This window comes from Vulpes vulpes, chromosome 8 (genome assembly GCF_048418805.1).
Source record: "Vulpes vulpes isolate BD-2025 chromosome 8, VulVul3, whole genome shotgun sequence".
In the NCBI taxonomy this organism is placed as follows: Eukaryota; Metazoa; Chordata; class Mammalia; order Carnivora; family Canidae; genus Vulpes; species Vulpes vulpes.
This window is the reverse complement of record NC_132787.1, coordinates 54,545,836-54,562,594: the sequence shown is the minus strand read 5'-3', so window position 1 is coordinate 54,562,594 and position 16,759 is coordinate 54,545,836. Positions and strand designations below refer to the sequence as shown.

The 16,759-nt window shown below is 39.0% G+C and overlaps 1 protein-coding gene across 1 annotated transcript in view; it reads left to right on the top strand.

Moving 5' to 3' along the window:
* NOTCH2 (notch receptor 2) overlaps positions 1 to 16,759 on the top strand; it is a 164,122-nt gene that overhangs the window by 57,284 nt on the left and 90,079 nt on the right. The window contains exon 3 of the mRNA XM_025988791.2: positions 15,297 to 15,556. Coding sequence (XP_025844576.1) covers positions 15,297 to 15,556 — 260 coding nt within the window. The remainder of the gene's footprint in view (positions 1 to 15,296; positions 15,557 to 16,759) is intronic.

The following is a 16,759-nucleotide window of genomic DNA, read 5'->3' as shown; positions in this document are numbered from 1 at the left end:
TGTGGGTTTTGCTGTTGTTTTTGTTTATTTAGAACCTTTGAAGGAATATTTCTTATCCCTTTAAAAGTTTAAAGAAATGCAGATTTTTCTCCAGCCTTCTCTTACATTCAGGTTCGGTTTGATAGGATTTTGGTACAATTATTATTACTGATTTTCTTTTTAGAGAAGGGAGGAAGAAGAGATTGATGCTCAAGCAGACTCCACGCCCACTGTGGAGTCCAATGTAGGACCCAGTCCCACTACCCTGAGATCATGACCTGAGCCAAAATCAAGAGTCACATGTTCAACTGACTGAGTCATCCGGGCACCATTGGGTACAATTATTTTTGAAGTAGGGATCTTTTCAGACCAAACCATAAACTTTTGGAACTGTTTCACTTTTAGATGGTTTTGTGGACTTCAGAATTTTTTTTTCCAGAGTTAAGAATAGCGATTCCAAGGAACCTCCATTGGTTCTTTTTTTTTTTTCTTGTATATTTTTTATAGGAGTTCAATTTGCCAACATTTAGCATAACACCCAGTGCTCATCCTGCCAAGTGCCCCTTTCAGTGCCTGTCACCCAGTCACCCCAACTCTCTGCCCACCTCCCTTTCTACCACCCCTTGTTCGTTTCCCAGAGTTAGGTGTCTCTCATGTTCTGTCATTCTCACTGATATTTCCCACCCATTTTCTCACCTTTCTCCTTTATTCCCTTCCACTATTTTTTATATTCCCCAAGTGAATGAGACCATATAATGTTTGTCCTTCTCCAATTGACTTACTTCACTCAGCATAATACCCTCCAGTTCCATCCACATTGAAACAAATGGTGGGTATTTGTCGTTTCTAATGGCTGAGTAATATTCCATTGTATACATAAACCACATCTTCTTTATCCATTCATCTTTTGATGGACACTGAGATCCTTCCACAGTTTAGCTATTGTGGACCTTGCTGCTATAAACATTGGGGTGCATGTGTCCTGCCGTTTCCCTGCATCTGTATCTTTGGGGTAAATCCCCAGCAGTGCAATTGCTGGGTCATGGGGCAGTTCTATTTTTAACTCTTTGAGGAACCTCCACACAGTTTTCTAGAGTGGGTGCACCAGTTCACATTCCCATCAACAGTGCAAGAGGGTTCCCCTTTCTTCACATCCTCTCCAACATTTGTTGTTTCCTGTCTTGTTAATTTTCACTGGTGTGAGGTGGTATCTTTTTTTTTTTTTTTTTTTTTTTTGTGAGGTGGTATCTCATTGCGGTTTTGATTTGTATTTCCCTGATGGCAAGTGATGTGGACCATTTTCTCACGTGCTCGTTGGCCATGTCTGTGTCTTCTTTGGTGAAATTTCTGTTCATGTCTTTTGCCCATTTCATGATTGGATTGTTTGTTTCTTGGGTGTTGAGTTTAATAAGTTTTTTATAGATCTTGGATACTAGCCCTTTATCTGATAGGTCATTTGCAAATATCTTCTCTCATTCTGTAGGTTGTCTTTGAGTTTTGTTGACTGTTTCTTTTGCTGTGCAGAAGCTTTTTATCTTGATGAAGTCCTGATAGTTCATTTTTGCTTTTGTTTCCCTTGCCTTCCTAGATGTATCTTGCAAGAAGTTGCTGTGGCCAAGGTCAAAAAGGGTGTTGTTGCCTGTGTTCTCCTCTGGTATTTTGATGGAATCTTGTCTCACATTTAGATCTTTCATCCATTTTGTTTATCTTTGTGTATGGTGTAAGAGAATGGTCTAGTTTCATTCTTTTTGCACATGGCTGTCCAATTTTCCCAATACCATTTATTGAAGAAACTGTCCTTTTTCCAGCGGATAGTCTTTCCCGCTTTGTCAAATATTAGTTGACCATAGACTTGAGGGCTCATTTCTGGGTTCTCTATTCTGTTCCATTGATCTATGTGTCTGTTTTTGTGCTAGTACCATACTGTCATGATGATCACAGCTTTGTAGTACGGCTTGAAATCCGGCATTGTGATGCCCCCGGCTCTGGTTTTCTTTTCAATATTCCCCTGGCTATTTGGGGTCTTTTCTGATTCCACACAAATCTTAAGATTATTTGTTCCAATTCTCTGAAGAAAGTCCATGGTATTTGATAGGCATTGCATTGAACATGTAAATTGCCCTGGGTAACATGGACATTTTCACAATATTAATTCTGCCAATCCATGAGCATGGAATATTTTTCCATCTCTTTGTGTCTTCCTCAATTTCTTTCAGAAGTGTTCTGTAGTTTTTCGGGTATGGATCCTTTACCTCTTTGGTTAGATTGATTCCTAGGTATCTTATGCTTCTGGGTGCAATTGTAAATGGGACTGACTCCTTAATTTCTCTTCCTTCAGTCTCATTGTTAGTGTATAGAAATGCCCCTGATTTCTGGGCATTGATTTTGTATCCTGCCACACTGCCAAATTACTGTATGAGTTCTAGCAATCTTGGGGCGGAGCCTTTTGGGTTTTCTACGTACAGTATCATGTCATCTGCGAGAGGGAGAGTTTGATTTCTTCTTTGCCAATTTGAATGCCTTTAATGTCTTTTTGTTGTCTGATTGCTGAGGGTAGGACTTCTAGTACTGTGTTGAATAGCAGTGGTGAGAGTGGACATCCCTGTCGTGTTCCTGATGTTAGGGGAAAGGCTCCCAGGGTTTTCACATTGAGAATATTTGCTGTGGGCTTTTCATAGATGGCTTTTAAGATGCTGAGTAATTATCCCTACACTCTGAAGAGTTTTGATCAGGAATGGATGCTGTGTTGGACTTCAGAATTTTGAAGGCTGTCATCCACTCGTGGTGGGGAACAGAAAGCAGGCATTTATACTTATACTCACTTTCTTCCCTGAAATCTTGTTTGATTTTTACTGTTCAGTCTCTTAGGTCTGTAATTAATGTTTAACAAAATATTAATTTATCAAAAATTGATAGAAGTACAAGAGAAAAAAAGACTTTCTGTGTGTGTGCATGCACGTGTGTGTTAGTTTACTTCATATTTAGGGCGAGAGTGTGATTAAAAAAATCTCCATGTGGGGTTGGCTAGCTCATTTTGAATGATTTAGGGATGAGTGAGGGTTAAGAAGTCCTTTCCATATTAGGAATCTTAATTAGGCTTGATAATCCTTTGGATAAATAGTTCAACCTGATGGTTCCCAAACTTTGAGAATAATTAAAGAGCCTTTTTATGATTCCATGGACCCATGCATTTTGCCCTTTTACTTCTGTTAAGAATGTGAGCATTGCATAGTTGAAGTAGTGAACAGTTCTTAGTCTGTTGGGAAAACAAATAATCAAAATAAAGGGTAATGAGTGATATGATATATTAGGGCTATGGGAGTTTGCCGTGGAGGAATCAAGCCTGTTTCTCAGAGGAAATAACATTTAAGTGGGAGTTTGAAGGAATTTTAGGGCTTAGTTCTGAGAAGAGGATCAGGAAAAGTTTTTTGGGCTGAGTGACCAGCATGTACAAAGGTCTGGAGATGAAAAGTGGTGCACTGTAGCACATTCTGGAAGTTGAAAGAAGGGTATACTGCATAATGGAGACATGATCTTGAATTGAAACCATTTCTCCATCTCGTTTGAAATGCAATACATAATACCAAAATCCACTAAAAAAATCAATAGCCACTTCATAATACCTTTTATATTTTAATAATTGCAACAGTATTTGCAGTCCATTTAAATACGGACACAGGGCATTTTTTAATAGTTTAGAGAGTGCTCTGTGTTTTCAGATTCCATGAGGTAAATGTACAGTGCATACCTTGGGAACAACTGGCTTAACTCATTCATTTCTGCCTATTATTGTGGAGGGTATTTTTTGTAAACTCATGTTTAGAGTATGTTTGCCATGCTATATTCAGAAGTAGACAGTTTCTCAGGGTCCAGTGCGATAGAATATGGTAAGGCACTGAATAAGTGCTAGGAGACAGAGGGAAGACCACCTTCTGTTACAGCAGCAATGAAAGTCTTTCAACACTGTTTGTGTGCCCTTGCCCAATCTTTCAAGTGATGATTGAAGAGCCTGGGTGCTTGGTTCGGCTTTTGAGTTCTGATAAATGAACCCCAACTGTAAACTGGAAGATAAGGGTGTTTGCAAATTCTTGTGTAAATAAAGCATGGTTTCCCGTCGCAGTGGGTACTGATTTCATAGTCTCTGATGAAGATGAATGATGCTGTGAATTAACAGCTTTAAAACTAGTACTACTGCAGCTTCCTTTTTGGTTTGAATTTATTAAAATACATGTGTGTTTATTGCTTTGTTTAAATGGGGGAGAGGGTGAAAAACCTGAACACATAGAAACCAAGTGAGGTACAGTTTCAGAAGATAATTCCCAGCCTCACAATTCCCTGTAAAATTCCTTTCCTGTGGGAAACTTTTAATTTGGAAGCATTCAGCCTAATGTGGGAACCAAGATTAACATTTTCTGAAATACTTCTACAAGAAAAGCAGAAATGTGCTGTTCAGGAAGCTGAATTTACATAGTAGAAAAATGGGCTGTCCTACAGTATTTGGTAGTCTTTGTTTATTAGTTGGGGTAAAAAGTTGTGTGTGAGAGAGAGAGACAGACGGACAGACATACAGACACACAGAGAAAGATATTGATTGTATATTTGTCTTTGTTTCCTTTAAATCAAACCAGCAAAGCCCTAGAAAGTGTGTTTTACCACAAACCAGCCCAATACTGGGCCCTAACTATACACAAATACCTTTTTTTTTTTTTTTTAAAGCTCTTATTGTTTTCTTGCTGAGTAAGCTGTAGTGTTTCTTTCTCTTTCTTTTTTGGGGGGAGGGGAGTGAGTGTTGGAGTAGGAATGGCAAGAAGTTAACATGACAGAGCTTCTTCCCTTTTCTTCCCCTCTTTACCAGGAAGTTAACTAGGAGTCTTCGTGTGTTGTTTTTTAATACTGAGTCAGTAATGAGCATAACCCAGTTAGTTATCTTTACCCAGTGTTATTACAGAATTAAAAATTTGACACTCTGATGAGATATCAAACTGGAGGCATGGGAGGAGGGGAGACAATGAGGTTACACTAGTCGGATGGTCCTCTTGAATGACAACCTCAGACTTGATTCTGTAGGCTCTGGGACATCTAGAAGTTTGTAGCTGGAGCCTTGGGAATTAAATGCTATAGAGGAACTTTCACTGGTTACAGTTAGCCTTGGCTGTTAGCGATTATTTTTATCTACTCTAACATGGGGAGTGGGGGAGGGAGCAGGAAACTAAACTGGCATTATGGTCACAGGAAAGAACAGACTGATTTGGGGCCTTTTCAAACTGCAGACCTTTGTTACTGACCAATGCTTAATTTGGTTTCTGGGTTTTGTTTTTTTTTTTTTTCCCTTGCCTTTACCTCATTTACCTTAACGACAGCTCCCCCACCCGCCCCCATCTAGAGCTCAGCTAGGGCAGGCTGCCACTGCGGATTGGGGGGCCGAGAGGTCCAGAGCAAGAAGAAAGTGGGTTGAAAGCAGAGTTCTGTTTAAAGAATTTTCTGCTGGAAACTAGCCCAGAGGGAGTAAAGAGGCGCTTTAATGAGGAGCAGCTGCGGGGCCGACGCAACCCACATGAGACATTTTTTTCCCCTCCATTCCACATTCTGTATAGTTTTTTTAAAAAAATCATGATTTTGAAATAGCTGTTTTGTGAAGCACGCCTCTCTTTTTCTTCTTCTTGTATGTGGTGGGGTTTTGCTTTGTTGTTTTATTTTCTTAATGACCAAATCCTCACCAAAAAAAGCTAAGGCAGAGCAGCAGCGAAGCCCTGGATACAATTTGGGCTAACCCTGCTGATACAGAACATTCGGTGGAAAAACAAGGGGAGAGAACACTGGCTTTTATTTGGAAAAGGGGGCTTATTTCCTGCTCAGACTTCAGTCATCTTGGAGCTGACACAAGCTGCTACAGTGTTTTTTAAGCTTTTCTCTAGATGAGTGGCTATTCAGTTAGGGAACTTGAAAGAACAAAATTTTCTGTCCTGTATTACTAGGGAGACTGATGCTGAACTGCAGCCATTGCCACATAGATTGGAATTGCTATTCATATCCCAGCTTCATTGAAATCTGTAAAGTGGCTACATGTAAACTCATCCAGGCTGCTGGTGACATGTAAGAGTTGGGGTCTGTTTCTCATCTGTTTCATTGAGGGGGGACGGTATGGGCATCCTTCCAGTTGGAATGCTTTCTAGTTCCACGAGGAGGAATCTCTTGTTTCTCTCCCTCTTTTCCTCCTTCCCCCCACCTTGTCCCCATTCCCCATGTGAATAGTATCAATGAAACGAGTGGGCTTCTTCATGTCAGAAATGGCAGACTTTTTCAGAAAAAAGGCATATATCTGTATGGGCCTGATAAATATTCAGATAAGTTCATAGAATTATTCTATAGGGTAAAGCCCCCTAAAACTTTTCCTGTCTTCACAGCCTCTTCTGTTAACTGTCTTCTTTCAGAGTTCCAAAGCTAGAGAAGAGGGACAAAGTAGGAGGAAATCACTGAGAGAACTACTAAAATAAGTGATAAATTCCCTTCAGAAGGGAGGCATTCAGACAGTTTTGGGAACAAAAGGCAGCTGTTAGATTTATTTGTTGTTTTATTTTTAAGAAAAATTTTTAGCACACACCTCTATTTGAAGATATAGGCTGTTTTCCAAAAATTGAACTGAGGCAATAGCATAATGGAACTACAGATTTCTGAGAGAATTTGGATGATTAGCCCATGTTTCTGGTCTGTGACCAAACTCAACCTGAGCCATCTCAAGAAGGGAGCTAGCTATTTAAGTTATTTTCAGGCAGAGAGTCTTAATTTCTGTTCAGACTACCAGGGTATATGGTATACTTGTATTACAGTTGAACAGGAACTTGCAAAATCTGAAGGTCTCCTGCCTTAGGAAACAGGGGTCCTTTACTCCTATCTGTCTTACTTACCCATTTACCCCTCTCTTCCTATGTCCATAGTTCTCCTTAGCCTCCTGGGGCATGAGGGATAATCTTGTACCTCAGGATGATTCTTGGGCTTGGTTTGGCCTGTGTTCTACCAGGCAGAGCACAGTGTGGAGTTGGTAGGGGATTTGGGAATGTATTTGGATTGAGAGACTGATTGTATGTATCCATCACATAAAATTTAACCCTTTTTGAAACTGGTTGCTTAATGGCATATGGTGCATACGGTATTCAAGGTACCTGGACCAGTGTGTTTCAAGACATCCCCTTCCCCACATGATATCACATGGGAGTTCAAGAGAAGCTCAGAAAAGACATAACATAGCAATAGCTTCAACAAAGTAGTGCCATACTGGGAGAAATAATGTAGTACATAACATGGCACTGTATCTACTGTTCAGAGATGGGTGAAATGGTTTGGAGGGGGCTTAATGGAAGACATAGATTTTGAGCAGATCTTTGAAGCAAGGATGGAAGAAAGGAGCATAAATTAGAGACATATAAGATGGGAAAGTTTTAGAAGATTTTTATGTAGGGAACAGTAGACAAAATTATGAAAGTAATTTGGAGTGTTTTACTAAGGAATAAGGGAACTGATGATAGAAGCAGGGCAGACAAGTAGACCATAGATTCCAAGAAAGTTAGATTCTAGTGCTGGTTTCTAAGCAGAGAAGTGACATGATCAAATTATGCTTGAAAAGGTTTATTCTGAAAGTATTATGCTTAGTTTTAGGAAGGGATTTCCTGGCTGTCCTTATGGAGAGATGTGAATAGGATGCTAGTGCAGCTACGATGATAGAGCTGACTGAATAGGTGCCAGTATTGGGGCAATACCTAATAGAATACTTTCAGTTAGTACTGCTTTATGCTATAATAAAAGATCTAGATAAAGATAGAGATATAGCTATATATGGTGCAAAACTGGGGAAAATTGCTAGATTCACAGACAGCAGATTTGGGGCAGGTCAGTTAGCTTTGGTGTTCTTATCAGTAAAATAGGGGTTCAGACCAGTTGATTTTTGAGGTATGGTGCAGTGCTGAAATTCTGTGATTATAGAAATAAAGTGTAAAAGTTATCTCAGTCAAAGAAATTTGGGGGTAAAGATTCAGCATGGTGACAGGTCCAATAATTGGGTTAAAAAATGTGTAGTACAAGTACAGGATGCAAGAAATATAGCAGAGTAGTTCACGTAAAGAAAAAAAAACATCTGGCATTTTAACTGAGCATTCTGTAGCTTATAATAGCATTTTGTGGCTTCTAAAAAAGTGAACACAGCTTTACGCTGCAATAGTAAAGCTATAGTGTCCAGATAGTCCAAAGCTCAATGCTGTGCTGGTAAGATCACATGTATTATGTTTTCTTCCCCCTCGTTTTCGGGCCCTGTTTTTTTTTTTTTTGAGAGTTTATGTTTTTATTTATTTGAGAGAGAGAGAGGGAGAGAAAGAGGGAGAGAGGGAGGGAGAGCGTGCACACAGTTGGGAGGAGGAGCAGAGGGAGAAGCGGACTCCCCGCAGAGCAGAGAGCCCAACGCTGGGCTCCATCACAGGACCTTGGGATCATGACCTCAGCCAAAGGCAGATAGTTAACTGACTGAGACACCCAGGTGCTACTGGGGCTCTGTTTTAAAGAGGTATTTGATGAACTAGAATCATCTTGTAGGAGGAGGCAGGCTAGCCCAGTATTTGGGGTACATGGGCTTTGGAGTCATATGTGGGTTTGAATCTTCCCTCTGCCATCTCCTACCTGTGAAATCTTAATCCTGCTAAGCTTCAAGGTCCTCATATATAGAATGTGGATGATAATATACTAATACTGTTATTGGGAGTAATAAAAGAGATAATAGCTGTAAAATGCATGGCAAATACATAATACACAGTAAGTGCTTTAAAAATGTTGGTCATTCTTATCACTGTTATTATCTAAGATTAGAACAGCCTCCAAAATGGTAAAAAAAAAAAAGTCTGGAAATAATTTTATACTAAGGCATAATCCAAAGTACTGAATCCTGTAAAAAAGAAACGAAAGGACCATCATAATTGTCTTTAAGTTCTTAAAGGGATGCATGTTAGATAAGCAGAAGGCTCGTTTTTTATTCTAGAGAATGGTGATAGCTACTAAATGGAAATTTTAGGGAGACAAAAGAATTTCTTAAATGAGATATAATTCACATAGTATTAAATTTACCCCTTTAAAGTGTACAATTCAGTGGGATTTAGTATATTCACAGATACGTGTATCTAGTTTCATTTTTTAAAATATTTTTATTTTTTATTATTTTTTTAAGATTTTATTTATTTATTCATGAGAATACACAGAGAGGAGAGAGAGAGGGGGGCGGGCAGAGACACAGGCAGAGGGAGAAGCAAGCTGCATGTAGGGAGCCTGATGTGGGACTTGATCCCGGGTCTCCAGGATAAGGCCCTGGGCTGTAGGTGGCGCTAAACCGCTGAGCCACCCGGGCTGCCCGTGTATCTAGTTTCAAAACATTTTTATTATCCCTCACCCTCAAGAAGCTCTGTACTCCTTAATAGTTTCTCTGTTTTCCCCTCCTCCCAGCCCCTGAGAACAATAATCTCTTTTCTGTTTTTATAGATTTGACTATTCTGGATGTTTTGTAAAAATGAAATCATACACTGTGTGGCCTTTTGTGTCTTCTTTCACTTAGCATTGTATTTTCAAGGTTCATCCATATCCTAGCATGTATCAGATTTTCATTCCTTTTTAATGGCCAAATAATATTTCATTGTATGGATATACCACATTTTATTTATCCATTTATCAGGTTATGGACATTTGGGTTGCTTCTACTTTTTGACATTATGAGTACTACTACTATGAATATTCTTTACAAATTTTTGTGTGAACTTACATTTTCAGCTATCTTGAGTATATACCAAGGAAAGAAGGCAGAATTGAAGATAACAGAAAGAAAACTATCTGATAATGAGATCCCCCCACACTGAAGACTGTTCTGTTGTTGAAGTAATGAGCCATTCATTTTATTTTACTTAGCAAATGCATGGTGTTTACTATGTGCCAGATACCATTTTAAGTGCTTCTCAATTACTTAAAGACCCTATGAGGTAAGCACTATTATTAAATCCATTTAATGGGATGCCTGGGTGGCTTAGTGGTTGAGTCTCTGCCTTTGGCTCAGGGTGTGATCCTGGGTTCGGGGATCAAGTCCCCACATCAGGCTCCCTGTGAGGAGCCTGCTTCTCCCTCTGCCTATGTCATTGCCTCTCTGTCTGTATCTATCATGAATAAATGAAATCCTTAAAAAAAAATCCATTTTACAACAAGGAAGTTTAATAACTTGCTCAAGGTCACACATCAAGTAAACGGGGAGCTGGAATAGAAATCCATGTGGTCTGATTCTAGAATCTGTACTCCTAATAGCAAGAACAATAATGGCTCCTAAGCATTTATTAAATTCTTACTACTACTCAGGCACCATGCTTAATTGCTTATATTCAAGTGCAGACTGACATTTATTTTTTAAGGATATTTGAGAAAGAATTATCTCATTAGGTAGAAATTACCTTAGGGTGTATTGAATCCCAAGATTCTGTTATTCCAAGGATAATATCTAGCCTGAGGCTTTTAAGATGATCACAATTTATATCAAAAAGGAAACTATGAATATGAATGATAAGTATTATAGGGATTCACTCAATAAGACTTATAAGAATATGATAGTGTTATATTTAACTTAAAAGCATTAACCAAAAGTGACTTTTGAGATTGTGAATGGAAACTTTAGAAATATGGAAGGATCAAAGTTTCATGGGAAAATGATCCCATTTTTCTAATGTTCAGTTTCAAATACTGCAGAGTATATTAGGGTAAGTAGATGACTTTCACTAAACTGAACATATGAACTGGAGCTGTTTATGTGGATATATGAAGGTAGTTGTTTAAAACCAAATGAACAACAATAACAGTAACAAATGTGAATGAGAGGAAAGAGCAGTGCAGCTCAAATGTAAAGTTGGCCATAATTGATGGGGAAGAAGTAGAAGAATCAGCAATCTAGACTAAGAATTTACCAAGCTTTGAGATAGAGGGAGTCCTAGAAACTGAATGTAAAAAGATTAAAATGATAGAGACAACTCCTACAGGAAAGAGAATTTCTTTAAATGAGTATTTTTAGGTTTATTTTAAATTAATTAGTTAATTAATTTAGAGAAGGGGCGTGGCAATGGGTAGCTGCAGAGAATCTCGAGTAGGCTTCACACCTAGCGTGGGTCCTGATATGGGGCTGGCTCTCAGAATTCTGAGATCATGACCTGAGCTGAAATCAAGAGTCGGACACTTAAGCAGCTGAGCACCCCAGGTGCCCCAGGAAAGAAAATTTCTTTATGATGAAATTTCAGACTGAACTTGACAATGGGAAAATCATTGCTCTTAGAGCATAATTTCTGGGCAATAATTAGAATGAAAGTTTTGTTGCAAAGGGACAAGTAAGAACTAGAAGGAAAAGGAAATTATCTGTGAAATTAGGCTACAGTTAAAGAAGTTTGGTTGTGATGGAAGAAGAATTTGGAAAAGGGAAACAGGGCTTAGTGAAAAATGGAGGTTAAAAGAGATTTGTACATGACTTCTGTCTTAGCCCTCTAGAATATCTTAAATAAGAAATTAAGTATTATGTTAAAAGTAGCTCTAGTTTCACATAAAAATAAAATGTAGTTTTATATATTGATTTGAGGAGAGTAAGTCAGTTGTAAACATTTTATTATCTCACCTAGAGTGAAAACCTTAAGCTTTTTCTTCATGGTGGTCTACAGGCTCCTCATGATCTGCCTAACAGTATGGCTCTCATGTATTTTCTGCTCCTCTTTTTTGAAATCCCTTTGGTAGAGCCACAGAATTGGCTCTGATTCCTCAACTCCAGAACTGTTTCCACTGTTTTAGGTCCGTTGTATTTGTTGTTCCCTTCTGCCTTGAACACACTTCCCCTCAATACCTGCATGGCTAGTCCCTCACTTCATTTAGGTGTTGACTCAAGTTTTCCTTCTCATTGAGGCCTTTTCTGATTTTCCTATTTAAAACCAAAATACCTCATTTTATCTACTCCTGACTATTCCCAATTCCAACCCTTCCCATTCCCCCTTTTCCTGTTTTATTTTTTTTTCATTGCACTTAACTCTACCAAATTATATATTTTATTTACTAATCTTGTATTTTGTCTTCCCTTACTAGAATTTAAACTCCATAAGTTCAAGGACTTTCCTAGCATTAGAACAATGTCTGGTACATAATAAACACAAACGTTTGTTGCATGAATGAATGAGTGCAGTATTCTTTTCAGAAACTGATGTGAGAACATTCTTCTTCACTATCATTAACATCATTATTTTTTTTTTCATTAACATCATTATTAATGAGCATGTTGGATGCTGTATATTAGAATTGGGCTTCATGTATTTTCTTACTCAGGAGTTGGCAAACTTTTTCTATTAAGCGCCAGATAGCAAATATTTATGCAAGCAAAATGGTCTCATCACAACTACTTAACCCAGTTATTGTAATGCATAAATAGCCATAGACAATCCATAAGTGAATGAGTATGGCTGTGTCCCAATAAAACTATTTATGGACACTAAAATGTGAATTTTACATAATTTTCAAATGTCACAGAATAATATCTTTTTGGGTCGTTTTTCCATTCAAAAATGTAAAAACTATTATCAGCTCATGGGCCATACAAAAATAGGCAGTGGGCCATAGTAGGTCTCCAAGCTGTATTTGCCAACCTCTGCTTTAATGGTTTCTTAAACATATCTTGGTGGAAACTTATTTTCCCATACTTGGTAGGGAGCAACAATGCAGATTAAACCCCAGTGACACATAATTCAGGAATACTCTTCTTTAGCTGCAGAAATTTTCATATTGTTTCATTTTTGTTTTCCTGGGAACCTTATGTTTTCTTTACATGTTTAGGATACTAATACTTAAATGAATTTGCATTCTCTGAGGAGATGCCACATGATAGTGTTGGGAAAGTGGTGGTGGTGTAATAGTCCAGGAGTAATGCTGGGCAAAGCCCACCCAGGTTTAGAAGTTTGCCTTATTTATAAGGCAAACTTATTTATAATTTTCGTATGGGTGAATCAAGAGTTGTCAGCCAGGCTTAAAGTCCGTAGGACTGCCACTGTGAATGAGAATTGTGTTGCAGTTTCTAACATCATCCATAACAAACTTTTAAAATAAGTTACAAATGCTTTTAATAATACAGCTCAGGGTTAATTTTAGCTGTGCTACATTGGCAGTTTTTGTTCTACTTGAAAAAGAATCTGAAAATAACCTATTTTCAAATCAAGCTGTGATTTGAATAAAGCATCATATTTTCCTCAATAAGTGCAAAGAGAGAAAAAACAGTTTTCATTTGCAAAGCTTTTTAACATAAGGCTTTTTGCATACTTGATTTTGTTCAGTTCTTAGAATAATCCTACAATGTAGGTAACCTTATTAACTATTTAAAATGTGAGAGAACTGGGCAGCCCAGGTGGCTCAGTGGTTTAGTGCTGCCTTCTGCCCAGGGCCTGATCCTGGAGACCTGGGATCGAGTCCTGCGTCGGGCTCCCTGCATGAAGCCTGCTTCTCCCTCTGCCTGTGTCTCTGCCTCTCTCTCTCTCCGTGTCTCTCATGAATTAAAAAAAAAAAAAAAAAGTGAGAGAACTAATAATGAAATTAAGCAACATGTCCAAGGTCACAGCACCAGAACTCATTCCAAACAGGCCTTCTGACCATATGAGGTGCAGAATCCTCACAGAAACTTCAGTCAGTCTTTGGTTTTAGTGCTGTGCCCTCTCCTCGACTGCCTCTCCATTTTTAGCTTAATCTGCTCATGAAGCTACTGAGAACTTGAGCTGCTCCTTGCTCTGCCATGCTTACTGTATTCAGGTCTAGGAAGAGGGGAGCAGGCTCTAGAGCCCACAGGCACACTAGAGCTACTCACCAGCTCTGTTTTCTCCTCCAGCTATGATAGCTACTGCATAATTCTTCTGGGCATGTTCTGTCTTAGTTCCTTAATATCTGGTCTTCCTCCGTTTCTCAATAACTGGGAGATGTTACCTTTCCAACCAGTGCCTAACGAAACATCTTAGATGTGGCTGGGCAATGAGAAGAAGGAGGAAAACACAACCCCAGTGCTTCAAGCTTCAAGTCTAGGTGATAGGGAAAATCAGGACACAGAATCTGCACTTAGGGAGCCGTGATGGGGGCTGGGGGGGCGCGGGGAGTTTTATTGGTTTAAGCATGTCAGCTCTGAGGTAATGATGGAGCAGCCCTGTAGGCTTAGTTTTCTATTCTCCAAAGAGTAAAGTGGAGAAATAGGTTTAAACCAAATATATGAGTCGATAGCCAAATGGTAAAATTTATAGTTAGAATCAAAGTCTTTGTGTTACTTTTGAATGCTTCTTAGAGGTCTCATTTAAGCAACCTCTGTATTAGGAAAATGGAGACTATCCATACCTTTTTTATTTTTTTAATGCTGTTTAGAGAATGTAGAATTGTAAAAACTACACACAATTTGGTATGGGTGTATAGCTTATGAATCAATGGGTGGCATATAAAAAGATTCCATGTGGATGGAACACACCATGTGGAGACTATTATAGAATGTTATTCTTGAATTGTTTTGTCTTCTTCACTTTGGCGTTTATATGGGACCTTAGGTATTTTTATTTTATTTTAATTACATTTTGTGCTTTTTTTATTTGGTTAAAAAAGTTGCCTCCTATTTATATCTTAACAGATTTAAGTTTTGAAAAAGCCCCTTTAGCCCTTCTCTATTCCTGTACCTCCTTTCTCTTTCTCCATCACAGAAAAATATAACCCCTGAACATAACCCAGAAATCTAGATATAGACCAGTTGATGTCTCAGTGGAAACAAGAAGAGCTTGTTATTTCTTAGTGCCTAATTGAGAGAAAGCACATGATATATTTTTTTTTAATTGAAGAGGGCAAGAGGGTCAGTCCATGCATTATCATGTGAATGTCTTAATCCTGTCAAATGGCTTAGTCAAAATGAGAAAGTTAATGAATTTAAACAGACAAGTATCAACAATATTGCATTAAACAGTGCTGTTACATCATACCATCCTGTACCTACATGAGAAGAACTATAGTTACATTTGCCTTTGATAAGGGTCATGCTGGGTCACCCATCAGGTATTCTGTCACCTAAGATTCAAAAGGACTCGAGGTTGTGTGGTTAAGTTCTCTAAGCACTTCGGAGCTAAGGCAGTCTTACAGGTTGTACAGGTTTCTTATTTGACAGTCTAGTATTTTCTTGAATGCACTACATTATCTTGTAAGGTTTTAGATTTACAAGGAGTCAATGGACTCCTCTTCATGGACTCTTCATGGACTCCTCTTTTTTTGCCACACAGATGTCCAGAGGGTTTCTTGGGAGAATATTGTCAACATCGAGACCCCTGTGAGAGGAACCGCTGCCAGAATGGTGGGACGTGTGTGGCCCAGGCCATGTTGGGGAAAGCAACATGCCGATGTGCCCTGGGGTTCACAGGTGATGATTGCCAGTACTCAACCACTCATCCCTGCTTTGTTTCTCACCCCTGCCTGAATGGAGGCACCTGCCACATGCATAGCCGGGATGACTATGAGTGCACCTGCCAAGTTGGTTTTACAGGTAAGAAATGTGACTCAGAGCTGTTTTTTCCTATTCTCAGTGGATATTTTTCTTTAGCGTCTCTTAGATCTTGACATGTTGCTCTTAAGGATCCTCTAAGTCTAGTGCACATTTAACATTATGATAAGGAACTAGGGTATTCCAGACATTTATCTTTAACTTTGTTTTGAGAGTTCTAAGAAGGGAGAAAGAGAAAGAGAGAGGCAGAAGTATTTGCCTAAAGTCTGCATGTCAAGATTGGGGATCAGAACTATACTTCACTGTCAGTAGAAGAAAAGCTATCTGTGCTGTTGGATTACCTGATTCTTGAAATCTCTCCCTAGACATTCAGAGTATCTGGTTTTCTGTACTCTGAAAGTTCTTTTTGCGTCTGCATTGCCTTGTCCTCATCCATTAAATTTTTGTATTCCTTGGAACTCTGTTTTGAACCCTGTTTTGAGCCATATCACAGTTCTCCCCAGGGAATCTCACTGTCTCCAGTGGCTTCAGCTGTCATTATCTTCATCAGTTGCTGGCGACTCTTATAGTCATCCTTTTCACTCCACCCCCACCCTGACATTCAGGCTCCTATTTCTAACTATCTGTTGCATATTACCCTTGGAAACTCGACAGGTACCTCACACTCAACATGTTGATGTAAATAGGTGATAGTGATGTACAGTCCAAGTATTTCAAACTAGACTCCCCTCCTCCCTTACCTCACTTAGACTCAGGCACCTAACTCAGCCCCTGCAGCACCTCTCACCTGACTACTCCTCTCCATTTCCTCTCCTGCTCTGCAGTTGAGGTCTATCCTGTCCATGACAGCTCAGCCCTCACCTTGGCTCCTACAGGTGTTTTCCTAACTAGTTTCCTTGCCTTTACTTTCTCCCCATCTTGTTTACCTGTCCCATTGCCACATCTTTGATCATAAATACCAATCTTCTCACAAACTCACCTGCTTATAATGCCTAAAGACTTTTCATCATCTATAAACTCTTTTACATGGCTTCCATAGCCCATCATGGTCTAGGCCTTACGTCTTTTTATAGCTTCACTTCCCACAAACATCTAGCTCTAGTCACACCAATAACATTCTCATCATTTCCTGAAAATGTCATACTTCCTGTTGCCTCTGTGCACACCACTTTGCCTGGAATGCCCTTTTCTACAGTTGGTGATTGCCCAATGTTATTTAATATTCTGTCTTAGTGACTTTTTTGT